Source organism: Macaca fascicularis, chromosome 20 (genome assembly GCF_037993035.2).
Source record: "Macaca fascicularis isolate 582-1 chromosome 20, T2T-MFA8v1.1".
Lineage (NCBI taxonomy): Eukaryota > Metazoa > Chordata > Mammalia > Primates > Cercopithecidae > Macaca > Macaca fascicularis.
The window spans coordinates 68,270,291-68,296,888 of NC_088394.1; the positions used below are offsets into that span (position 1 = coordinate 68,270,291).

At 44.8% G+C, this 26,598-nt stretch overlaps 2 protein-coding genes across 29 annotated transcripts in view; one reads left to right on the plus strand and one right to left on the minus strand.

The window, feature by feature from the left end:
• The window catches only part of TXNL4B (thioredoxin like 4B), a 71,610-nt gene that overhangs the window by 6,214 nt on the left and 38,798 nt on the right, over positions 1-26,598 (plus strand). For 4 of the 26 annotated variants that reach the window (XM_065537368.1, XM_005592413.4, XM_005592414.4 and 1 more), the window contains one exon: positions 835-2,738. The exons of 16 other annotated variants lie outside the window; for them this stretch is intronic. In XM_065537368.1, the coding sequence (XP_065393440.1) occupies positions 835-1,000 (166 nt within the window). In that variant the 3' untranslated portion in view covers positions 1,001-2,738. Of the gene's footprint in view, positions 1-834; positions 2,739-26,598 lie in introns of those variants that run through there. 6 more of the 26 variants (XM_074027875.1, XM_065537369.1, XM_045381968.2 and 3 more) reach the window with 2 other exon arrangements.
• Positions 10,860-25,542, minus strand: LOC102131765 (haptoglobin-like). Of its 3 annotated transcripts, XM_074027865.1 has the most exons (5): positions 25,508-25,542; positions 13,705-13,803; positions 13,389-13,494; positions 12,870-12,944; positions 10,860-11,803 (listed from the first exon to the last, which is right to left on the minus strand). In XM_074027865.1, exon 5 carries the CDS (start codon positions 11,709-11,711, stop codon positions 11,025-11,027), a length of 687 nt encoding a protein of 228 aa, XP_073883966.1. In that variant the 5' UTR covers positions 11,712-11,803; positions 12,870-12,944; positions 13,389-13,494; positions 13,705-13,803; positions 25,508-25,542; the 3' UTR covers positions 10,860-11,024. The 3 variants fall into 3 exon arrangements, with proteins under 3 accessions (XP_073883966.1, XP_065393434.1, XP_065393433.1); XM_065537362.2 differs by lacking the exon at positions 13,389-13,494; XM_065537361.2 differs by lacking the exons at positions 13,389-13,494; positions 25,508-25,542 and adding an exon at positions 14,422-15,844.

The window sequence follows — 26,598 nt, forward strand, 5'->3', positions numbered from 1 at the left end:
TTAAAGCTGTTTATTCTACTGGAACACAGTTGATGTAAGTATTAACTTGGGACAACGTTTTAAGGGGGCCAGTTCAACATTATGTATCAAATACTTTAAAGTGTTTACACTTTTTAACCCAGTAATTACACTTCCAGGACTTTAATATGATGTTGTAGATGCAGATTTAACAACTGAAAGAAATACATGTTAGCTAGAAAAAAGCATATTACTGAATAATTTGTATGACATAATTTCCAGTGTTGGGAAAAAAGAAGTATGTATCTGCATGTACACACACACACACACACACACACACACACACACACACAATTGGAAGGATGTACACTGAAAAGTGACCTCTGGCCTCATCGGTGATTTTGTTTCTTTCTTTAAAATTTTTATAGTAACGTACCTGATGTTTGAGATACTTTTCTTAAAAAAATAATTTTTTAATACCTACTACTCAAAAGTATAAGCGACTAGAACTTAAAGGCCGTGAGTATTGAATGGGCTTTGCACGGTGCCCAGGCAAAAACAACAGCAAACACAGAAACACTGTACATTCCAACACTTGGTGATATGAGAAGTGATAAAAATAGATTTTGTGATTACGATAGATTTGAAGCTGAAGCTTTTCACGTGACAGCTTTCATGCTAGTGGCCCACAGCACTGGGTTTAGTCGTTTACTAAATGGAAAAAAATGATTGAAAAAAATGTTGGGCTTTATGTCTGAAGTCTCATTGACAAGAAGAAAATAACAAAGCTGTTGTTCATTTTGTTTATCCTGAAAGTCTTCCACAAGTGATTATTCAAAGTTCTTAGAGCAGTTGTTTCTCTTCTATGGTGTCTAGATCTCCAGATCACACTAAGTTTGTGGGAAGCTTCAAAACCAAACAAGACTTCATAGATTTGATTGAAGTAATCTATCGAGGAGCAATGAGGGGGAAGCTTATTGTCCAAAGTCCTATTGATCCCAAGAATATTCCCAAATATGACCTTCTCTATCAAGACATTTAGTACATTAACTGATGTCAAAGATGAAGAAAAAGGCACATCTTGACAAGTACCTGAATCCAGCTGTGCTGTTTCTGAAGTCCTTTGGAAACGTGTCCCAGACGAGAAGAGGTTATACTTGCATGTAGAAAACCTGGCCCCTGAGGAGAAGACCCCGCTGGTTCTCTGATGACCTGGGATGCCTGTCTACTCCCTGCAAGCCTAGAGCAGCCAAGTCATTGGTGTTCATTTTCCCCACGGTGATTTTTGTAACTTCTCTTTCTAATGTTTTTCTTTATTCCTTTAATACAGAGTCCTCCAAAACATTGGCTAGTACAATTTGATTTAATCATGTTCATTTGATACACAAGTGAACTGGAAAGTCACTTCCCATAGAAGCAAAAGTACTTATTTTCTACCCTAGCTGGCTGCATGCCTGCACACACACATGCACACACTCTCACACTCTCACACACACACACCCCTTTGCCCATTTCTCCACTCATACATCCCTCATGCTTTCCCATCTCCAGTCTGTATTACTGTAGTTTCTCTTCAAATAAATAATTGAGCAGACAAGTTTTATTTTGGAGCCTTTTGGGTCTGACTTTTAAACATTGTCCTGGTTGGCTCTTTTTTTTTTTTTTTTTTTTGAGATGCAGTTGCCCAGGCTGGAGTGCAGTGGTGCGATCTTGGCTCACTGCAAGCTCTGCCTCCTGGGTTCACACCATTCTCCTGCCTCAGCCTCCCAAGTAGCTGGGAATACAGGCACCTGCCACCGCGCCTGGCTAATTTTTTGTATATTTAGTAGAAATGGGGTTTCACTGTGTTAGCCAGGATGGTCATGATCTCCTGACCTCGTGATCTGCCCGCGTTAGCCTCCCAAGTGCTGGGATTACAGGCGTGAGCCACTGTGCCTGGCCCATTTAATTATTTTTTATATTATAAAATTGAATATGAAAAATGAGAATTTGAACCTTCACTCTCCACCACTCTATTCAGGTAAAACAATGCATGAGCCACCCTTAGCAGGAGCAGGTTTTTCCCAGAAGCTGCTGCCTCTTCCTGAGGCAGAAAATTGTATCACTAAAGCTCAAAACTGAAAGAGATGTCAGCATTGTTAGAAAGAAATGTCACCCTCATGGGATTTGCCTGTTTTAATAACTTTGTGAGGAATTCTGACTCTTCCGGGGCGCCTGGTGCAACCGTGGGCAAATTACTGTCCCTCTTTATGGTTATTGAAACATTTATTAGAAGGAGAGGGCAGGCGCAGAGCTGGAGAACCATGGTCGAGGCAGCTTGTGATCTGCCTAGCAGCCGCTGACCTCCTCGCCAGCAGAAGCCCAGTCCTGTTCAGAGCAGCACTGTCACTGCAAGTCCATCCCCCTTTGCCAGGGGTTCCATTCCACCCCTTTTCTGCAGGGAGAGGTGCCATGAGGCTTGCTTCTGGCTTATACAGGACAGAGGGAAGGCTGCTGGGCACTGCTTGTGTTCCTGCTGATAAAAGGAGGGAGTCACTCCAGGAATAAGACAAAACGAGAGGAGGAGGCCGTCACCTCTGTCCTCTTCCATCGTACACTTCCTGCCTCTGGTTTAAGCATGATGCATGGAGCTACAACAGCCATTTTAGGCCCATGAGGTAAAACATCGACATGCTAAGAAGAACAAAAAGAGCCCGATCCCTGATGTTATTGAACTCCTGCGTGAACTCAGCCTGCCTCCCTCAGATTTCTGTGAAAGAATAAAATTTCTTTTTGCCTAAGTCACTGTTAGTCGGGTTTTCTATTCTTCAGCCCAGTTCACACAGTATTTGAGGTATGGTGAGCACTCAGCCCACCAGCCAAAACTCAGAACCTGCATGCGCAAAATTCTCGTGTCTTCTTCCTCCTGTTAGAAATAAGTTCTCGGTGCCGCAGAGGAAGAGCAGCACTCAGAAGAAAAGTTTCTCCAAGTTTACTTTGCAGAAGGGTGCTGCCTGCGCCTGTAGCAGTCACAAGAGCACACCTAACAAAGGAGAACAGAGGTGTTTAACCCTAACGCAGTTCCTGGTTCTTTGTCTTTCCCCCATTGGCTGGGGTTGGACCGCACAGTCTAGGCTGACCCTAATTGGCTGTGTGCTTGAATCTTTCTCAAAAGGCACAGGGTAAAGGTTACAGGTTAAGATTTGGAGCAAGGCAGTTTACAGCCTATGACAAGAAAGTTGGATCTTTGAAGGGGAACCTTTCTTTTATTCTGACAATTTCCCCCTTTTTGTTTTTATAATTCTTCTTCTTCGAATTATTACTTAGTAAGATTTGGCTTTGTTGCTCTTCTTGATTGTCTAGGTAAAAGTTTATCTGAATATGGAGGGGGAGTGACAGAGGAGGTTTTAGTGAGAGCCGTTTCTACGAGTCTTTGAACTAACCCACGAACACAGTGTGTGATGCAGCAGCCTACAAGGATGAGTGCACTTGTAACAATTGCAAGGGAAGTGAGGATAGAGGCCATAAGTCCTTTCCATTTACCAAGCCATCTTTCCAGTAAACCTGTGAAGGGGTCATCTGTTCCAGAATTTTCAGCCAGCTCATTTGCTAGGGTGTTGAGGCCTTGTAGAGCCTTGGTAATGGTTCCATCAGGAACTGTGTTATTTGGGATCAAAGTGCAACATTGGGGTCTGATGATGACACAAACTCTGCCTTTTTCTGCTAATATCATGTCAAGAGCTATCCTGTTTTCCCAGGCCATTTGGCTGGTGGGACCAAATTGCTCCGCTATCCCGTTAATGGCATCTCTGGTATAAATAACAAATCGTTGTTGATTGTCACATGTATAATTTATCCAATCTACGTTTTTGTTTATAGTAGACCATCAAAGTAAGACTGACTAAAACCCAGCAGCTATTTGATTTCAAGCTTTAAATTCATTGGCTACTCCTTGTGGTACTCCAATTGCCTCTATATAGACGTGGGGGTCGAAAGACCCTTGAGCTTCTCTTTTTTCCCAAGAGGGTGACTTTTTGCCAGACTGATGAAATGCCAGGGTGATAGAGATGGCCAATTGGATTAGAGCACAAGTGACACTCCAATTATTTGGCAGCGTACCCAGTAGAGGTCCTCCATAATACCACCGAACATCTGCTCATGGATAGATGAGGGCAGTCTGATTGGTGAGCTGTCGAAAAGGCTTGGATTCGCTGCATCCTGTTAGATTCCCGAAAAATGCCAAGTTTTCCCCCTGTTGCGAGAAACATGAGGTAAAATTGGCATGAGAGGCCAGGTACCGGATGGCCCTTGGGGGCTGACCCACAGAGCAGTCTTTGACTTTCAGGAAAAGCAGTGAGAGAGTGGTGCATGACTTACTACCCCAGGCTGGGGGATGCTGGAAGAGAGCTACCATACAGTCCATGCCCGGTTGGTTAGACCATCCAAACAGGAAAAGAACTATTTGGATTTCTGGCCTGCCTGTTGCACAGGTGTAATAGTCACTTTTATTTAAAGTGCACACTGAGTATTTGATCAATTTCAGCCAGGCATTTGTTTCTTGGTATCTGGTCTCAATAACCAGGGTGTGTTTTAGGTCTTTTGACTTCCACTGTGGCCACTTTAGTTTTGTCATTAGGTAATGGCAAGATAGTTGTTTGATTTGGAGGAGATCTTGGGGAAGGAAGGGGTGCTGGAGGGGTGACAAAACCAATCTCCAAGGACCCTATGGGGTCTTTCCCAGTAACATCTGCCCCTGTACCATAAAAGCGACTTAGGGTGGGAACAGGGTTAGCGGAGATTGAAGTAGTAATAGAAATATGCACCAGGTTACGTCAGGTGTTGGCAGTTAAAGGAGTTATTTCGTTTAGTAAAATGGATATAAGGTTTTACGGAGGTACAGCCTGCTGGGGAAGTCCAGCCTTGGGACTGAGTGGTCTAGCGAATATTGTACCAGGAATGGTAGGGTAGCCAATTATAGGGAATCTTACAAGGATCAGATTGAGGGTGGGGTGAGTACCAAAGGCAAAGATACTTTTCCGAAGAGGCTAGTTGCCTTTAACTTGGTAGGTCTCCGCAAGGTATGGCTAGGCAAGCATCAAACTCAACAGCTTGAGGGGAGGCTGATTTGGTTACATTAATAATGAAATGCCCCTGGGCAATTAGGAGGAAGAAGAGACAAATTAGACCTTTTGAATGTTAATTTTGAGGGAGTTGGTCCTGGAGTGGTGGTCCATGATTCCATAAGGGGTGGGGTCCTTTTTACCCGAATGTGATGAGTCCACCCCTGTTCAGCTGTTGGGACTGCTGTTTCAGGTGTTAGGAGTATTAGATAGCGTCCCTCCCATGATGGTTCCAGTTTTTCTTTCTCCAGCTTTTGATGAGCACATAATCCCCAGGCTGATGTGGGTGTACTGGAAACTCTAGAGGTGGCGTTTGTGCTAAGAGGCCTTGGATCCTGAGGGAAGACAGGGTGGAAGACAGACAACATATATAGTTTTTAAGAAATTGATCTTTTGTTTCCAATGTGGGGATGTCAGTGGTGGAATTTAAGTATGGCAATCTGTAGAGCATTTCATAAGGGGACAGGCTGATATCTTTTCAAGGGGTGGTATGAATTCTTAGTACGGCGATAGGGAGGCAGTTCGTCCATGGCAGTCGGGTTTTGAAGATTACTTTAGTTAGGTGATTTTTTTAGAGTTTGTTTCATTCTTTCTACTTTTCATAATGAGGGTGGGTGCCAGGGAGTATGGTATTCCCATTTTTTTTCTAGTGTCTGGGTTAATCCTTTAATGACCTGTGCAGTAAAATGGGTTCCATTGTCTGAGTCAATGTTCTCTATTAATCTGAATCTGGGTATGATGTAGTCTCTTGTGATACCTTACCCTGTTTTAATATGAATTGACTGTCCCTTAGCTGAGAAAGCCGGACAGACTCCGTTTGGCTCCTTCATTTGCAAGACATCAAGGGCTCCTTACCCACCCGCTTCCTCAAGGATTTAACTTGTGCAAGAACTCCCAGCACATCAAAGAGTGCAATTAACTGATAAGGTATTGTGGCAAACTATATCCACAGTTCCCAGGAATTCGCCCAGTTGATAGTACCTATAGCCCCCGCGTTTGTGTCCGATAGATGGCATCCAAGGCCCTCGCACCTATCACCTTGTGATGGATTTAAAGCCCCTGCACCTGGAACTGTTTGTTTTCCTGTAACCATTTGTCTTTTTGCTTGTTTTACTTCTGTGAGATTGCTTCAGCTTGATTCCCGCTCCCCTTTCTAAACCAAAGTATAAAAAAAAATCTAGCCCCTTTTTCAGGGCCGAGAGAATTTTGAGCACTATCCGTCTCTCGGTCACCAGCTAATAAAGGACTCCTGAATTCATGTTGAAGTGTGGCGTTTCTCTATAACTCGCCCAGTTACAACACTATTGGTACTTTAACTACATTATTGTCAGTTGTACTTGGCAGGTGAATGGCTTCCACCCAGTGAGTGAGATGGTCCATTATAACTAACAAATATTTGAGGCAGCCTATTTGGGGCATTTCAGTATAGTCTCTTTGGACACTTTGGAATGGCCTTAGCCCAGGATTTCTTCCCCCAAAGGGTGGTTTTTTTAAAGTTTGTTTATTGGTTTTTCTGCACACCATACAACTGTCTGTGACTTGCCTGGTAAGGGTATAAATCCCTATACACCTGTACGTTCTAAGGACTGCGTCACACATGGCTTGGGGACCCTAATGAATTCCTTGGTGAAGTTGTGCTAAGATTTCTCTCATTAGGGGCTTAGACAACATTTCTTTGTTACCTGGCAGTATCCATTTCACTTCTGAGTTTTCATTAGCCCCTATTTTCTTTAATTTTTATGTGGTTGGGAGAAGATGGGGGTTGCGGATGGGGAAGGGAGACAAGGGGTTAAATGGAAAATGGGTGCTTCTTGGGAAGCGAATCTCGAAAGAGGGACCTTTTTGGTGTCCTGGGACATAAACAATGACTGTATCCTCTGGTAGCTGAAGGTTTTCTAATACTTGCATGATTAACTCTTTGTGGACAAGGTTTTGGCCCTTGCTAGTAATAAGACCTCGTTCAGTCCAAATCTTCCCAAAGGTATGGGCCACTCCAAAAGCATATTTGGAATTGGTGTAAATATCCCTTCTCGATTCTGCAGATATTTTAAGGCTTGATTTAGTGCGAACAACTCACATGTTTAGTTAGACCAGTTACTGGGCAGTCTCCGTGATTCAACTTCTGTGAGAGTTTCTCCATCAACCACTGAGTAGCCATTATGTTTTTTCTCTTCAATTACCCAGGAGGAGCCGTCAACAGAGAAATGGTGCCCTGTTTTTAAAGGGGTCTCACTTAGATCAGGCCTTATTTTAGTCTGATGATTGATTAAGTCTAAGCTTTTGTGCTCAGGGTCTCCGGCATTTGGATTTCCTGTCAGGAAGGTGGTGGGGTTGGCCAGCTGCAGTGGCTCATGCCTGTAATCCCAGCATTTTGGGAGGCCGAGGTGGGTGGATCACCTGAGGTCAGGAGTTCAAGACCAGCCTAACCAACATGGAGAAACCCCATCTCTACTAAAAATACAAAAAAATTAGCCAGGTGTGGTGGCACATGCCTGTAATCCCAGCTACTCGGTAGGCTGAGACAGGAGAATTCACTTGAACCCGGGAGGCAGAGGTCGTGGTGAGCCAAGTTGTGCCATTGTACTCTAGCCTGGGCAATAAGAGTGAAACTGTCTCAAAAAAAAAAAAAAGGCCGGGCGCGGTGGCTCAAGCCTGTAATCCCAGCACTTTGGGAGGCCAAGACGGGCGGATCACGAGGTCAGGAGATCAAGACCATCCTGGCTAACACAGTGAAACCCCATCTCTACTAAAAAATACAAAAAACTAGCTGGGCGAGGTGGCGGGCGTCTGTAATCCCAGCTACTCGGGAGGCTGAGGCAGGAGAAGGGCGTAAACCCAGGAGGCAGAGCTTGCAGTGAGCTGAGATCCAGCCACTGCACCCCAGCCTGGGCGACAGAGCGAGACTCTGTCTCAAAAAAAAAAAAAAAAAAGGAAGGTGGCAGGGTTGAGCTCATTGTCAGTGGTTAGGGTTAAATCACCTTTTTCTAATAGGATAGCTTCATATTTTAGGATTCTTGAATCCGTAAGCTATCTCCCTGCTTTTTGGCCAAGAATGGTTTTAACCTGATGGGGTGTGCTTACAATAAGACTTCCCCCAAAGGGTATTTTTCTACTTTCTTTTGTCAATAAAGCAGTTGCTGCTATAGATTAGATACATTCAGGTCACCCATGGGTTACTAGGTCAAGAATACTTGACAGAAAGGCTGCGGGCTGGCGATGGCCCCCATGCTTTTGAGTGAGTACTCCTATAGCTGCCCCCTTGCTTATATTAGCAAAAAGGTGAAATGGCTGTTCTAAGGATGGCAGAGCTAAGACAGGGGCAGTTATAAGTAGATGTTTTAGTTTCTCAACTTGCTGGACTTCTTGTGGAGTCCAAAGAAAGGGGTCGGGCCCTTCTTGGGTGAGTTTTAGATATAGAGGCTTTGTCTTTAAGGCATAAGAGTCAATCCACAGGCAACAATTTCCAACTAGCCCCAAGAATTTTCTAAGTTTTTGTTTTGTCTCAGGCAATGGCAAGGATATGATCCCTTGAATTTGTTCAGGCCGTATCTTCCGCTTCCCTTTGCTTGTTAAGTGCCCTGTGTATTTTACCTCGGGTTCTGCGAGCTGGAGTTTACTTTTTGGACCCATAACCGTTGTTTCCTTAGGAAATTTAGAATTGTGTTTACTTGGTCTTTGGTGCCTCCGGAAATGAGCAGGTCGTCCACATATTGGAGTAGACATAAGGATGATGAAAGAGTGAAATTCTCTAGGACTTGTTCCAAAATTTGACTGAATAGGTTTGGAGAGTCTGTAAACCCTTGGGGTAGAACTGTCCGTCGGTACTGTTGCTTCCAACTGGAGTGAGGGTCCTCCCATTCGAAAGCAAACACGTCCCAGCTATCCTCAGCTAAGGGGCAAGCCCAGAAGTCATCTTTGAGGTCTATTACTGTGAACCACTGGCGGTCATGAGGGATCTGGCTGATAATGGTGTAAGGGTTAGGAATGACAGGGTGGGTGGTCTGGACTATTTGGTTAATGGCTCAAAGGTCTTGTAGTAGTCGATATGACCCGTCTGACTTTTTTATAGGCAGTATTGGAGTGTTGTAAGAGGACATACAGGGTTTAAGAAGTTCTTCCTGAAGGAGACCTTCGATTATAGGTTATAAACCTATTCTGCCTTTCAAGGGAATAGGGTACTGTTTTCTCTTTACAACTTCCCCAGGATTTCTTAATTTTACATGGATTGAAGAAACTTGTAATTTCCCCCAATTTCCTTCCTCTGACTATACATCAGAATGGATTTGGCTCTCCTCTAGGATTTAAAGTAAGTTTAAGGAAGTAGAGAATTTTCCTTGATTAACATATAGACCTATACCTAATTTTATCATTAAGTCCCTCCCGAACAGGTTTGTCCCTGCTTCTGGAATTAGCAGGAATTTGATGCTAGCTAATTAGTCCTGATACATGACTTTGCAGAAGCCCACAGGCTGAGGCCAGGAGGTGGTGCTGGGGAGGAAGGTAGAGAAGATGAGCGATCAAGAGAATGCCACAGCTTTTCTCTTACTGTTATTTTACCAGAAGCCACTTAATACAATCAGACAATTCTTTAAGAAAACTGGAGACTGCCTTCTTCTTCCAAGAAACTTGGTGCTAAAGAGAACTACAAGAGGAAAAGGTGTAACTGACTGTGTTCTGAGAGGCGTTTTTTAAGCGTTTGGTGTTTCCCGGTTTCTGGCTACTATCTCACAGGTTCTAGAATACAGGTCTTATTGGCCTACTAGCGCTAACCTGTTGAAGTTTATTGATGAATCTGCAGGGCGCCTGTGAGGAGAGCTTCAGAGAGATGGCCAGACCCTGGTGAGAGAGAGTGACATCAGTGTCGTTTTACACCCTGCAAAGGAGGGGCCGTATTTTGGCATAAGAAGGCGGCGCATTGGTGATTGGTGGTATTGAAGGCTTATAGCAAGAGAAAATTCCGTTAGAAGAACTTCTGTTTATCAGAGTTCCAGAACCTTTCTTCTGGGAGACCCTTGATAGCGTGACCTGCCATCAGGAGAGGAGGCTCAGCCAGCTTGCATTTGATTCCTGGCGAAGGGTGGGTTTGTTCCAAGTAGGAAAAGCAGCTTGTACTGAGGCAGGGACTCTACCTCCCACTCTTTACAGAGTCCCGGAAGGTTATTGCTGATAGGGACATTACTCTGGCTCAAGTCCTTCATGGAAGAGACCAGGAACTGATGGCCAGGAAGCCTAAATTACTTAGCAAATGTTTGGGCCAAGCTGTGATTTGGACCCAGCACATCCAGAGATCCTGCCTTTACATCATCGTCTTTTGTTTTCCAGAGTGCTGGTAGGTTAGATCCCAAACTCTGAAGTACTGTCTGTGTCAAAACACTTTCTCCCCATCCCACTTTGAACTAGCCTCTTCCTCAGCAGGCCACGCCTTTTCTCCTAATTCACTTTGAAGAGGCAACAGGATACAGTGAAAAGAGCTCTGAGTTTGTATCAGACAGGGCTGAGTTCAAAGTTCTGCTTCATTGTTTCATGGCTATGTAACCTTAAGCAACTCACTTACCATCTCTGAGTCTCTGTTTCCTTCTCTGTAACACAAGGACAACAGTTGCCTTTCTGGGGCCTAGCATTCAATAGGCACTCAGTCAGTGAGCATGATTCCCTAAGGTGGAAGAGTTTGTATCACCTTCGGGATTTCCAGTGGGTTTGGGGTGTTCTCTTCCATAATCCCAGTAGACTCTATACCTTCTGGCTACCCTGGACCATAAAGGAGTGAATAAAGAAGTCTCAAGACTGAACACAACACAGAAATGAGTCAAAAGAAAGCTCTTTATTGATTGACTCAGCAACGCAGGGCTGGCACCCATCAGCTTCAAACCACATCTTATCCCGTCCACTCTTGTCCATTCCCGTCCACTTTGTCCTCTTCCAGGCTGGAATCTTGCTTTCAGGCAAGGGCTTCCGGCCAGGCTTGCATTAGTTCTCGGCTATGGTTTTCTGAACCCAGTCCTGGATGGAAGTCACCTTCACGTACACACCATACTTAGCCACACCACAGCTCTTATCAAAGCTTAGGATCCCAGCCGCATACCAGGTATCCTCCTCCATGTCGTGAACGGCAAAGGCAGTGCCCGCATCGCCATCGCAGGTGTCTTCCTGGTACTTAGACATGCCGGCACAGAAGGTGTGTTCATTCAGTATGGGCTGCTCCCCTACAGGGCTCTTCGGTGCCTTCCTTTTGGGGCATTTGCTGCCTTCATAGTGCTTTATGCAATTGTATTGGTCAGCCACAGGCAGCATGACATACTTCAGATGGTCAGTAAATTTAAAATTGGCATTTCGCCCCCAGCCAGACACGTAACCCACACGCCCTACTTCTGCATAATCCTTTGAAGGTAGGCAGATGGGCATCACTCTCTCATTAACAGGCACCTTCTGTTTGAGTTTGATGAGCCCAATATCTACCTGGGAGTAGTTAGGGTGTAGAACCACCTTCTCAATCTCTACAAGCTGTTTTTTCCCCACACAGAGTGTTAAAGTAGGGGCAATGTCTTTCACTGTTGCATTTTCTGAATGGATCAGGAAGAGATTGTTAGCCGTGGTCAGCAGCCATTGTTCATTGATCAGCGTGGCCCCTGTGGTGAGATTATGGCGGGAAACCATCTTAGCCTGCCAGGGAAAGCTGCCTTTGGCATCCAGGTGTCCACCCAGGATCCGCTGCACTGCGTCTGCTGGATTCTTGGGCTTCCCACACACTGTCAAGGAGAGCAAGACACTCGTGAGTGGAAATGTGCAAGAGCCTTTCCATCTGAGAAAGAGGGGTAAAAGCATGGGCGGCTGTCACTGCTGCGTAAACTAGAAAGATTTAAATGCTTTGCCCTTATCACCTGCTCATCTCATTCCCAATAGTTGCAGTTCTAAAATAATTTTTTAAATTGTTTACATTACAAAAAACTCTATTTCTAACTAAGGAAATTAGAAATACTGAGTTTTTTGAGCCCTGGCTGGTGAATTATATTTAAGCGGTTATCCCAACAAAGGAATTTTCACAATTCCCTGAAATTCATTGAAAGGTCTAGGGGCCAGACGTGGTGGCTCACGCCTGTAATCCCAGCACTTTGGAAGGCCGAAGCAGTTGGATCACCTGAGATCAGGAATCAGCACCATCGCACTCCAGCCTCGGCAACAAAAGCAAAACTCTGTCTCAAAAAATAAAAAACAAAGAAAAAGAAGAAGAAAGGGCTAGGAACTATAATAATTCATTATCTCTGAAGAAAGAGGAATCTAGAGCAACATTGACTGGAGCTCAGATTTTGTACATGTTGCAGTTAATATGAGGCAGGTTGGGAGTTCTGCACCACTCACAGCAGAAGAGGCTGGGCCTTTGCCTCTGGTTCTTAGAGGGAAAGCAGAGAGCAACAACTCTTACTAATAACGAGAAGCAGCAGTCCCAGCCCACGTCCATTTTTAGGCTTCCATGGATTAAGATTGTATGTTATCCCTTGACTTGTTCTCCCTGGAGCTTGCTTCTCTTTAGACCCAGGGCTCTCTAGCAGGTTCTCTGTATGCACAGGCTCTCCTGATCTGTGGGCAGTGTAGACAGTGGATTCAGCCAGTGCCCTTCAGGCCCCAATAAACAAGACCCTTGGTGACCTTTAGGGAGTCATCACCTAACTGCTTAAGTCTCTCCCTGGCCAGCTGCAGTTCCACATCCCTCCTCTTGGCTCTTGTGTGCTCAGAGGAAGCCGCACTGGAAGGCTGTGCCTCTAGGACGTTCCCACCCAGAAGTCTGACTGCACTGGTAAAGTGCTCAGCACCCACCTGCTTCACATTCAGGAAGTTTATCTCCAACAGCCTTATTTGTCCACTGCTTCTCATTGTTTAAGGTGTACACTCCTGAAACAAAAGGCAAGAAATGAGCCAAAGGCAAAGTCAAGTCTGCACCCAGAGCAGAATGAGAAGGCATGCATTTAAGGAGAAGAGTTAAAAAGAAGAAGAAGAAGAAAGGGGGCAGATAGGAAGGGAGAAAGGAGAGAGAATATGAGGAGGAGGGAAAGAGTGCTGTGCTGGAAACCAAGTGCCTGGACTCCAGTTACGCCCAGCAGAACACACTGTGGTCACGTTGGTCACAGCCAGGCAGCACACAGAGGGCTCGGGGTTCAAATCCTGACTGCGTCTTACAGGCTGCCTGAATTTGGGCAAGAGACTCAACCTGTCTGTGCCTCTGTTTGCTTATCAGCAAAGAAAGAATGACAACCTCTATTCTGAGGGGTACTGTGAGGACTAAGTGAGCAAATAAATATGAAGCACTTAGAGCAGTGCCAGGACAGCAAGACTCACTAGGTAAGGGTCACCTGGCGTCATCAGCGTTCCTCCTTTTCCCACATCTCCCGCTGGAGATGGAAATCTGACTCTGAGATAAGTAGGCTGCATGGCATGGCCTCCCCTTAACAAAACAGAAAACTTGAGGCTGACAAAAGTTCATCTGCCCAAAGGGCCACAGCTACTGACAACAAAACACTTATTAGAATCTAAATCTCCTGGCTCCAAGGAGAGCAATGAACTTTCTGGTGAATCACCCCAGCACCGCCCATCATGGAAATGTCAGAGCCGGGGTTGTATGTAGGGCACAGAGAGACAGTTGTCCACGTCTTACCATCTCCTGTGCGCAGCCTGTAGTAGTTCTTACACTGGTAGCGAACCGAGTGCTCCACGTAGCCATTTGCGATCATAGGGGGCTTCAGGAAGCTGTCATCTGCAAAGAGAGAGAAGCAAGAGAGTTTACTATTTGGAAATTGTTCCCAGAGACCTATGAAAAATCAGATGAGGCCGGGCGCGGTGGCTCAAGCCTGTAATCCCAGCACTTTGGGAGGCCGAGGTGGGTGTATCACGAGGTCAGGTGGTCAAGACCATCCTGGCTAATACGGTGAAACCCCATCTGTATTAAAAATACAAGAAAATTAGCCGGGCGTGGTGGCAGGCGCCTGTAGTCCCAGCTACTCGGGAGGCTGAGGCTGGAGAATGTCATGAACCCGGGAGGTGGAGCTTGCAGTGAGCCGAGATCGTGCCACTGTACTCCAGCCTGAGCGACAGAGCGAGACTCCGTCTCAAAAAAAAAAAAAAAAAGAAAAATCACATGAGAGGAAGCTGCTCTGCACATCAATCTCCTTCTGCCCCAAATAGAAGCCAACAGAAGTGCACGCTCCCCTCATTTCTGGCAGGAACCCTAATGTTCCTGGCAGTCCTGAAAGCTCAGAGGTCAGGATAAGAAGGGGAAACTTTCTTCTCTCAAAGAAAGAATGCAGACCCGAGAGGGTAAGAGTGGGATGCGGCAGTGCCAGGGATGCATGCTCCTACCCAACCAAAGACTGACCTGGGATATCCGTGACATCATTGCCTGAGTACAGTGCAAAAAGCTGTCGTCCCCAGAGCAGGAGGGAAATGACAGCTCCCAGGTCAATGCAGAGAGAAAACAAGAAGGAGTGGAAAGCTGGTCTCCCTGCTTCACAGCACATGCATGCATCCACACACACATGCATGTACCCACACACGCATGCGCGCGCACACACACACACACACATGCATACACACACACTCCTCCCACTAATCAGCCAGAAAAGAAAATCGATATATGGAAGTGCCAGGACCAAGAAGTTTGCCCCCGCCCCCTCACACAGATGCTTTAGCAGCAGCTTCTGAGCATACCATGCTTCCAGCAAGCTCTGTCATGCTGGGAATTCTGCAGAAGCTTCAGAGAGGGATAGAAGGGTACATAGGTAGGAGGGGGCCTCAGTTTCTGACCGCAGTCAGGAAAATAAGTTGGCAATAATGCAGGAGCCCTCCAGGAAAGAGAAACCTCCCTTAGGCACCCCAAAGATACTGGTAATGAAATGTAGATAACTCAAAGATGGGAACACAGGGCTTAGTATGCTATTCCCTCTACTTCTTGAAATTTTCCATAATCAAAGGTTCCTTAAATATATAATTGTTGAAAACAAATGCTTGGTGCTGCAAAGAAGAACTAGCACTGAGACAAAGGACAAAGGGTCTCTCAGCAAGGCAAATTTAATTTTGCAGAAGGTTGCTCCTCATAGGTTCGGTCGCCACAAGAGCACCACGAACAAAGGAAAGCAGAGGTTTTTATCTCTAACGCCGCTTGTCCCTGCTACTGTGTCCTGACTTCATTGGCTAGAGTTGGACTGCACAATCCCTAAGTTGAACCCGGTTGGCTAACTTGAAAAGTGCGGGAATGTGACTACACCAGTGGGAAGGTGGGAAGATCAACTTTGCCAGGAGAAGCCTTTGTGATGGGAGGGGTAACTCACAGAGTGGGTAGCAGATGTGGAATGTGGGCTCTATAGATAATGACTGGTGGGAAGATTGTTTACCAGGGCAGGGGGAACACAGAGAGTAAGGAAGTCTGGCCTTGAAAGCAGGGGGCAAAGGACAAGGAAACTTCAGCAAGCTAAACCTTTGAAGAAGAATTTCTTACTGTATTTAACAATCCCCCCTTTAAATATTTTATAGTATTTTTTCTTTAAACCCTTTTAACATAGTTTGGCTCTGTTATTCTACTTGGTCTTCTAAAAAAGCTCACTGGAATAAGGAGGAGGATGATTGAGGGAAGTTTTGGGGAGAGCTGTTTCAATAAGCTTTTGTATTAATCCTCAGGCACAGGGTATGACACAGCATCCTACAAGAATTAGCAACCCTATTCTGATGGCAAGAGACATGAGGATTGAGAACACTAGTCCCTTCCATTTGCCGAACCAGTTTCCCATTAAATTTGTGAAGGGGTCGTTTAGTCCAGAATTTTTAGCTAGCTCATTTGATAAGGCAGTAAGACCTTGTAGTGCTTTTGTTATGGTCAGAGCAGTATTATTAGGGGTAAAATATAGCATTGGGTTCCGATAATGACACAAACTCCACCCTCTTTCGCTAGTATCATGTCTAATGCTATCTTATTTTCCCAGGCCATTTGACTGGTGGGTCCTAATTGTTCAGCTGTCCCTTTAAGAGCATCTCTAGTATAATTAACAAATCGTAGGCCGGGCGCAGTGGCTCACGCCTTTAATCCCAGCACTTCGGGAGGCCGAGGCAGGCAGATCACCTGAGGTCGGGAGTTTGAGACCAGCCTGACCAACATGGAGAAACCCCGTCTCTACTAAAAATACAAAATTAGCCAGGTGTGGCGACGCATGCTTGTAATCCCAGCTACTCGGGAGGGTGAGGCAGGAGAATTGCTTGAACCCAGGAGGCAGAAGTTGTGGTGAGCCTAGATCACGCCATTGCATTCCAGCCTGGGCAACAAGAGCAAAACTCCATCTAAAAAAAAAAAATCGTCGTTGGTTGTAATAAATGTAGTTTATCTAATTCACATTTTTATTTATAGTTAACCACCAGAAGAACGTGGATTCAAATCCTGCAGTTGTCTGATTTGGGGTCTTAAATTCATCTGGCACTCCTCGTGGGACTCCAGTGGAATCTTTATAAATATGGGAGTCAACAGACCCATGAGGGGCCTCTCTTATTTTACAGTGTTTGGTTTCTATCTTTTCTGGTTGATGGAACGCCGGGGTGAAAGGGATGGCCAATGGAATTAGAGCACAAGTTCTGCTCCAGTTACTCGGCAGAGTGTCCAATAATGGTCCACCACAATACCACCGTACATCTGCTCAAGGATGACTAAGGGCAGACTGATGGGTAAGCTCTTGGAAGGACTTAAGCTCACTCCATCCCGTTAAGGCTCCAAGGAGCACCAGTTTTTCTCCCTGTTGTGTGAGAGACGCGAAGTAAAGTTGGCATTGGGAGACGGAAGCTGATGGCCCTCAGGGGCTGACCCTCAGGGTGTTGAGCTTCAGGGAACAGCAGAGGAAGAGCTTGACATGATTTGTCGCCCCAGGTTATGTGGTCTTAGAAGAGAACTACCATACAGCTTATGCCTGGTCAGTTAGAAGACCATCTGAGTGGAAAAGGGACAATCTGGGCCTCTGGTCTACCGTTCGCACAACCATAACAATCGCATTTGTTTAAAGTGCAGATGGAATATTTAATCCATTTTAGCCAAGCATTTGCATCTTGATATCCTGTCTCTAGAGCTATAGTCTGCTTTAAATTTTTTACCTTTACAACCGTTACTTTGGTTGGGTTGTTTTGGAGATGGCAGGAGGACGCTGGGCATTGGGGAGGGCATTGGATTCCAGTTGTTTCCCGCACTCTGGATATAGATTTTTTTTATTATTATTGTTAACCAGTGGTTTAGCTAACCTTAGAGATTTTTATGGGATTTTGTTTTGTAACATTTGCTCCTAATCCATACCGTTTGAATATAAAGGGTTCTTGGGCCATTGTTTGGGGATTATCTATAATTAGCAATGAGGGGTTACACTGCAGTGCCTTACAATTTGGTGGGGTGGGACCATGAATTAGTTGGAGTTTCTGTTTTAGTCCCCATAACTTATTTGAAAAAGGGGGCCTGGCTGTCCATCCTCCATACTGAGTGGTTTACACAACATCTGCCCAGTCACCACAGGGACTTTTTAAGGCTCTTATGCTTGGTTGACTCTTTATGGTATGGACATAGGTATTTATCTACATGAGACAGCTTCCTTTGAGCTTGCTTGTCTCCACACGGGATGACTGAAGAAGCATCAGACTGAAGGGTTAAAGGATGGTTAGCCCAAGTTACATTGATGACAAGATGACCTTCTGTTGAAAAGAGAAAATAAACAAGTTATTATTAAGCCCTTTTTAGAGTTAATTTGGTTGGGGTGACCCCTGGAGTGACGGTTTATGATTCTGGAGGTGGCAGTGCCTTTTTGACTTGGGTGTGATGAGTTCATCCTCTTTCTGCTGTTCAGACTGCAGTCTTAGTATTTAGGAGCACCAGGTAGGGTCCTTCCCAAGCTGGTTTGAGTTTCCCTTCCTTCCAGCCTTTTAAGAGGATGTGATCTCCAGGCTGACCCTGATGTGCTGGAAACTCCAGGGGTGGCACCTGTGCTAGGAGACCTTTAGTCTTAAGGGAAGAGAAAGTAGAGTATAGACCAAGTATATAATTTTTGAGGAACTGATCTTTTATTTTGAATGTAGGAATGTCAGCAGTGGAGTATAAATAGGGCAATCCATAGAGCTTCTCATAAGGGGAAAGGCCAATATCTCTCCGAGGAGGAGTTCGGATTCTTAACGAGGCAATAGGAAGAGGTTTAGTCCATGGCAATTGAGTGTCTAGAACTAATTTAGTTAAATGACTTTTTAGAGTCTGATTCATCCTTTCCACTCTTCCTGAGGACGAGGGATCCCAAGGGATATGGTATTTCCATTTTATGTCTAGTACCTGGGCTAACTTTTTAATGACATGTGCAGTGAAATGTGTTCCATTATCTGAATCAGTGTTTTCTATTAGTCCAAATCTGGGTACAGTGTTTTCAATTAATGCCTTACTGGTGGTTGCATTTGAGGGTGGGATAGTCTTTACCCAGTGGGTAAAGTGGTCTATTATTACTAATGAGTATTTTAAATGACCAATTGGGGGCATTTTAGTATAATTAATTGAACACTTTGAAATGCTCTTAGACCTGGATCTCTTTCTCCAAGGGGTCGTTTTCTTAGAATCTGCTTATTGGTCTTTTTACATATTAAGCAACTGTCTGTAACTTGTTTGGCTAGAGTGTAAATTCTTATACATCCATAGACCCTGAGAACTGCATCGCACATGGCTTGGGGTCCCCAGTGTGTCCTCAGATGTAGTTGAGACTAGATCTCCCACCTAAGGGGCTTGGATAACATTTCTTTTTGGTCTGGTAACAGCCGTTTTCCTTCTGGTCTTCTCCGGCTCCTATCTTTATTAATTTTTCTTTTTCAATGGAAGAGAAAATGGGGATTGCAGTAGGGGAAGGAAAACAAGGAGTTAAGTGAAACATAGGCATTTTGGAGGAAACAGCAGCTTGTTTGGCTATCTGATCTGTTAGGTTATTTCCTCGACTTTCAAAAGAAAGGTTTTTCTGGTGTCCGGGGACATGGACAGTAGCTATTTCTTCTGGAAACTGAAGGTTATCCAGTACTTGGATGATTAACTCCTTATGAACAAGGTCATGGCCTTTACAATTAGTGAGGCCTCATTCAGTCCAAATTTTTCCAAATGTATGAGCCACTCCAAAGGCATACTTAGAATCAGTATAGATGGTTCCTTCCTGGTTTTGCAAGTACTTTAAGGCTTGGCTGAGTGCAAACAGTTCACAAGTTTGGGCAGACCAATTATTAGGCAATTTTCTTGACTCTATTCTTACACATAGAGAGGTTCTCCATTGATTACTGAATACCCATTATGTCTTTTTCCCTCAATCACCTGGGAGGAACCATCTATAAATAAGTGACATCCTGTTTTGAAAGGGGTCTTTCGTAGATCTGGCCTGACTTTTGATTGGTAGTCAGTTAAATCTAGACATAGGTGTTCTCTTTTTAGGTTTGGGTTTTCCGTCAAGAAACCTGTTGGGTTGAGTGAATTATCAGTAGTTGAGGTTAAATCATCTTTTTTTAGTAGAATGGCCACATATTTTAAGACTCTGGAGTCAGTTAGCCACCTTCCTGCTTTTTTATTTAAAATAGGTCTAATTTGGTGGGGTGTGCTTATTGTTCATCTCTCCCCAAAGGTTAATTTTCTACTCTCTTCAACTAATACTGCTGTAGCTGCAACAGATTTGATGCACTGAGGCCATCCACAGGTCACTGGGTCCAACATTTTTGACAGGAAGGCCATGGGCTGCCAGCAGCCTCTGTGCTCTTGGGTAAGCATCCCTAAAGCTACCCCATTATTCACGCTGACAAACAGGTGAAATGGTTTTTCTAGGGAAAGTAAGGCTAGGGCAGGGATAGTTATAAGCCTTTCTTTTAGCTCTTTGACCTGATTGACCTCTTTAGAAGTCCACAGGAGATGGTCAGGTTTTCCCTGGGCAAGTTTTTGGTATAAAAGTTTACTGTTTTGTGCATACGAGTTAATCCATAAGTGTCAGTATCCAACTAGCCCTAAAAATTTCCTGAGTTCCTCTTTAGTCTGAGGCAAGGGTAAGGACACAATTCCTTCAACCCGTTCAGGCCCTATCCTTCACTTGCCTGCACTTATTAAGTGGCCTAAATATTTAACTTCAGGCTCCATATACTGAAGCTTTCCCTTTGAGACCCGTAACCCCTCAAACTGCAGATGGTTAAAAATACATGTAGAGAAGCCAGCTACTTTCTCTATATCCTCACCAGATATGAGAATATCATCGACATATTGAAGCAGGCATAATTGTTTTGGAACAGAAACTTTTTCTAGTACTTGTTCTAAAATTTGACCAAAAAGGTTGGGTGAATCCATGAACCCTTGAGGCAAGACTGTCCATTGATACCATTGTTTTCACCCTGATGGGATCTTCCCACTCAAAAGCAAATATGTCTCGACTATCTTCAGCCAAGGGACATGCCCAAAAGGCATCCTTTAAATCTATTGCAGTAAACCATTAATGATTATATGGAATTTTGCTGAGAATGGTGTAAGGATTGGGACAACGGGATGAGTGGTCTGGACTATTTGATTAATGGCCCTGAGATCTTGCACCAGCCGGTATGACCCATCTGATTTCTTGGCAGGCAGTATCAGGGTGTTATAAGGAGACACACAGGGTTCAAGAAACCCATCATTAATGAGACTTTCAGTTATAGGTTTTAGCCCTAGCATGCCCTCTAAGGGAATGGGGAATTGCTTCCTCCTCACTACTTCCTGGGAGCTGGAGGGAGGCGGTTTAGCTTGATGTGGATTGGGAGAATTGGAAGCTTTCGTTGGTTTTCTTCCCTTGACCAGGCATCAGGATGAATGTATTTCTCATCTGCAGTGGTGAGTAAGTTTAATGAGGTAAGGAATCCCTTTGGGCTAACTTGTAGGCTTGTGCCTAACTTTAACATTAAGTCTCTTCCTAACAAACTACTTCCCGCTTCAGGTATTAACAAGAATTGAACCTGGGTTGTTCAGTCTTGGTACTTGACTTCTGTATTTTCTAAGATTCTCGCCTTAAATCCTTCCCCTTTTATCCCAGAGACTGTAAGTTCTTCTGAAGAGCAGGCGGTATTAGATGAGGGGAAACAAACAGAGGAACGGGCCGCCCTGAATTGACCAAAAATGTGATAAGCTCATGTATAGGTCCCACCTCCAAATGTATCAAGGGCTCCTGGTAGGACTCAGGATAAAATAGACAGAGCCCCTGACTTCCCTATTCCTCTTCAGAGGTCATGAGTGGAAGGGCTTCTCTCTCCTTTTCTTATTCGGGATATTCTCTTTTGAAGTGGCCCATCCTTCCACATTTGTAACACCTATCTTGTCCTTCCCCTCTCTCGGTTTTGGGATTTTTTTGGTGTTGCTTTTCTATGCTCTTTAGGGGGCCTGGGAAATGTAGACTTGGGTCCTCTACCTGAAGGTTTGGATTCTCTAAACTGGGTTTCGGAGGCTTAGGACCTTTTACAGTTTCTGGCTCCCTGGAAGCCTCATTTAGTAGTATATGGGTTTGGAGCCACCTGCTGGAAAGTAGATAACATCAGTTTTGCCTTCTATTTTTGTTTTTCCCTGTCCCTCCTCACGTACACCTTTTGAGCTTCTCTGAGAAGTTCGCTTAGAGGTTGGTTTTCCCAGTCCTCCAATTTTTATAACTTTTTTGAAATGTCTGGCCAGCTTTTAGTGACAAAATAGATCTTTAACATCTTTTGCCCAAGGGGATCTTCTAAATTCAGACCTGTATATTGCTTCATTTGTTCCTTTAGTCTGTCTAGGAATCTTTTAGGCCCCTTATCTTTCTCCCGTTGTATATCAAATGCTTTAGAGAGCTTTTGAGTTCAGGGTATGAATTCCCTGATTCCTTTTATTATTATTTTCCTTAGGTCCTGCATGTTTTCTCGGTGGGCTGCATTGTTATTGTCCCACCAGGAGTCTTGGGCAGGAAATTTTGGGTCCGCAGTAGGAAGGTTTTGACCGGGAGGGTGTTCACATTCCCAAATTGCCACAGCAGCCCTACAGATCATGCTTCTTTCCTCCCCTGAAAAGAGGATGCCTAGGATAGACATTTGCTCGACCCAGGTGTTTAACTGCGGTCCTAAGAATTGATCAACTTGATCTGCCACATCATAGGGGTCATTGAGCAGTGGCTTAAGTTCTTTCTTCAGACCTCAGACTTCTGAACTAGTCAAGGGAGCATTTACAAAACCAGTAACTTCCCCTCCTTGTGGTACCCCTTTTAAAGGGAGGAAAGTTACAGCTGACTCCTTAGATGTGGAAAGAAAAGGGAAGTTCTGAATGTTCTTTTTACACTGCTTTATTTCATGTTGGAGCCTTTTTAAGGAAGGATATTTACGTTGGCAGTGAACAGGCTTTTGGGACGACTGCCCCTGAGAGTCAGGGTTGTAAGCCAGGGGAACATCATGAGTTGGGTAAGAATCTGGGACGGGATCTGGGGCAGTGGCAGCTGCCTGAGGAGTGGGGGTGGTTAGGATTAGGGGCAGTAAGTGGAAGAAGACAGTCTAAGGGATCCCATGTGCTGACTTTAGGTGTGGGAGTCGGCTTGTCTGACTTCTCAATTTGAGATGCCGTATTGGGTTCCTCCCTAGTTGTCTTTAAGGGAAAGAGGAAGACAGGTCCCTGCCTCCAACAATGAGCATAGTCTAGTTCTTCTTGAGAAACCGGACTTTTATCATTAACATATCGGATTAGGAGTTGACACATTACATCCTCATTTGACCCATACGTTGGCCAGAAGATTGAGGGTTTGAGGATGGAACCTTGGGTCCAAATGAAGCAGCAATATTTTATCATTTGCTGCTGCTTCTTAGGCTTAGTCCTCTCATTATCTTTCCAATATTTTAACATGAAACCTAGGGGACTATCAGGGGGTATATCCTTGTTACTATTTTTATCCTTCTTACTCTCCGTCTTTCTTGGGGTATTTCCTATATTGGGTCTTAGCTAGGCTCAATCCCTCATATTAGGGATTTCTTGCCTACTAGAGGCTTGCTATGGCTCAGTCCCTCATATTAGGGATTTTTTTTTTCTATCTGGAGCTTTCTGTGGCTCAATCCCTCGTATTAGGGATTTCTTGCCTATCTTTTAGCCCCACCTCGTGGAGGCTCTTCACACTCTTCTCTTTTCACTTCATCCACTCTGCCCGCTTTCCTCCTGGGAATTTCAAGGCCCGCTTAGCACTGGCAGGACTATAACCCCAACGTCAGGATCCTTCCGAGAAGGCTAAGCCATATGAGGCAACCGCGGATCCGAAGATTGGATTCATTCACTCCACAGAGCAGTAGCGCTTGTTACCATTCACGGACTTTCAACCACCAGAATGTAATGACCACCAAGGAAGTACTTTGTCACTCCTGCGACATTTGTTAGCTTGGTCTGCGCACAGAGTTACCTGGTCGCCATGGTGTTGCAAGCCTTTTTCTCCCCGCATTGTTGAGAGTCAGGTTATTCATCACACAGGGTGGGTCTCAATTCCTTACTCGTGAGGCCACTGCAACAAGGCAGCAGGACATGTCTCCTCAGGAGAGGTGATCAAAGACCCTTTCCCAGAGGAGAATGTTTTCACCATATGGACCACCAAATTTGTTGGAAACAAATGCTCAGCGCTGCCAAGAAGAACTAGCACTGAGACAAAGGACAAAAGGTCTCTCAGCAAGGCAAATTTACTTTTGCAGAAGAGTTCCTGATGAGTCCAGTTGCCACAAGAGCACCCCGAACAAAGGAAAGCAGAGGTCTTTATCTCTAACGCAGCTTGTCCCTGCTACTGTGTCCTGCCTCCATTGACTGGAGTTGTACCGCACGATCTAAGCTGAACCCGGTTGGCTAACTTGAAAAGTGCGGGAATGCGGTTACACTCAGGAAGATCAGTTTTGGTGGGAGAAGCCGTTCCCATGAGAGGGGTAATTCACAGAGTGGGTAGCAGATGTGGAATGTGGGCTATCTAGATAAGGATTGGCAGGAAGGTTGTTTACCAGGGCAGGGGGAACAGAGAGTAAGGAAGTCTGGCCCTGAAAGCAGGGAACAAAGGACAAGGAAACTTAAGCAGGCTAAACTTTTGAAGAAGAATTTCTTACTGTACTTAACAATAATTTTAAACACTTATGTGGTTATTTCTAGTATTTTATGATAATTCACCTTTAGGAAATGGTATCTCAAACCCCAAAATGCCAGAAGGTTACCTGGAAGAGAATTGGTGTCTGAAAGCAGGACTGTAGCCGTGGGCATTGACGCACAGGCGCCGTCTGCCAGTTCACCTCTTACTAACAGATGCCAACTGTTCAGGCACTATTTGCTTCTATTAAAATAGTGTCTAGGCAGGGCGCGGTGGCTCACGCCTGTAATCGCAGTACTTTGGAAGCCCAAGACAGGCGGATCATGAGATCAAGAGATTGAGATCATCTTGGCCAGCATGGTGGAACCTCATCTCTACTAAAAATACAAAAATTAGCTGGGCATGGCCGGGCACTGTGGCTCACGCCTGTAATCCCAGCACTTTGCGAGGCTGAGGCGGGCAGATCACAAGCTCAGGAGATTGAGACCATCCTGGTTAACACAGTGAAACCCCATCTCTACTGAAAATACAAAAAATTAGCCGGGAGTGATGGTGGGCACCTGTAGTCCCAGCTACTTGGGAGGCTGAGGCAGGAGAACGCGGTAAACCCGGGAGGCGGAGCGTGCAGTGAGCTGAGATCACGCCACTGCACTCCAGCCTGGGTGATGCAGTGAGACTCCGTCTCAAAAAATAAATGAATAAATAAATAAAATAAAAATTAGCTGGGCATGGTGGCACACGCCTGTAGTCCTAGCTACTCGGGAGGCTGAAGCAGGAGAATTGCTTGAACCAGGGAGGTGGAGGTTGCAATGAGCTGAGATCGCGCCACTGCACTCCATCCGGGTAACAGAGCGAGAATCCTTCTTTAAAAAAAAAAGTTTCTAGTCTTATTATTTCAACATTTCAAAAAGTCTTTGTAGTGTTTAAGATCTAAGTGTCTTAATTAGATGTATGCCAGGTACTAGCGTATATCCCAGGTACTAGTCAATTAATTGTGTCATTCAAATGTGTTGCTACTAGTGTTTCTTATTATACATTTTTAAAGAGGAAAATGTCTGCTAATAAATATATTCAGAATGCCAGGAAGCCTACCACAGGAGCTGATGACATCCCCTACAAAGACAAAAATGTAACCTCAAGGAAAAAGACACTCCTGAGAGTAAATCTCATCTCCTGGGAAAGACAGCACTGTCTTCTATGGATGCAGAAAAGGAGAAGATTTAACACACTAAGCCCTTTAGTTCACTATAATTTAGCCCATTTCCCCTGTTTCTTTGTTCTATTTCTGCTTCTCTACCGATGTACGCAAAGAAGACTGAAATAAAGAACCAGAGGAAAGCTTTGCAGGAGAGAACGCTGTGGACCCACCTCATCTTGGTTGGTCTTGCCTCTGGAAGAGCAGTGCTGTGGGCATCTCCTGGTCTTTTTATGCTGCCACCAGCTCACCTCTCCCCCTTCTCCATTTCGTAATTCCTGTGTCTACATAACTTTGGCCCTGACAAGGTCACTATCTTTTCCAGTAACAAAACCACAAACATTACCCCTATTAAGAGTTGAGCTCTTGATTCACACTTGATTTTCCTGTGGTGTTCTTTTTTTTTTTTTTTTTTTTTTTTCTTTTTTCTTTTTTTTTTTTGAGACACAGTTTCACTCTTGTTGCCCAGGCTGGAGTACAACAGCATGCTCTCAGCTCACCACAACTTCCACCTCTGAGGTTCAAGCAATTCTCCTGCCTCAGCCTCCCGAGTAGCTTGGATTACAGGCATATGCCACCATGTCTGGCTAATTTTTTAGTAAAGACGAGGTTTCTCCATGTTGCTCTGACTGGTCTCAAACTCCCAACCTGAAGTGATCCGCCCGCCTCAGCCTACCAAAGTGTTGGGATTACAGGCGTGAGATACCGAGCCCAGAACCCTCCTGAGGGCTTTTGATCATCTTTCTCTCAAGTCCTGATTTGTATTTTTGATCCTATCTTAGTTGCTTTCCATTCCACAAGTATTTATTAAGTGCCTGCTGTATGCCGTATCCTATGCTCACAGCTACATAAGTACAGATGGCTCCTTAGAGGAGGCAGTGTCTGCGTGTTGAAGGAGAGTAGGAGGTGTTTATACAGCAAGGGGAAGGGAATTTCAGCAGAGGGGCCCCAAGAAAATAAAACCCAGGGGCTGGCGACGGCCAGATGTGTCAGAGAACAACATGGAGTTTGGTGTTGCAGAAGCCCACAGGCTGAGGCCAGGAGGTGGTGCTGGGGAGGAAGGCAGAGAAGATGAGCGATCAAGAGAATGCCACAGCGTTTCTCTTACTGTTATTTTACCAGAGCCACTTACTTAATACGATCAGACAATTCTTTAAGAAAACTGGGGAATAGCTTGTTCTTCCAAGAAACTTGGTGCTGAAGAGAACTACAAGAGGAAAAGGTGTAAGTGACTGTGTTCTGAGAGGCTTTTTTTAAAGAGGTA

Bases quoted from the DNA above. Each gene is read 5' to 3' on its own strand.
- LOC102131765 (XM_065537361.2), bottom strand. From the start codon at position 14,629: ATGTGTGTGTGTGTGTGTGCGCGCGCATGCGTGTGTGGGTACATGCAT. The intron at 12,945-13,704 runs GTAAGACGTGGA...CTTTTGTTTCAG, and splicing joins CAGGCTGCGCACAGGAGATG to GAGTGTACACCTTAAACAAT. The intron at 11,804-12,869 runs GTGGGTGCTGAG...TCTCCTTGACAG, and splicing joins ACTTCCTGAATGTGAAGCAG to TGTGTGGGAAGCCCAAGAAT.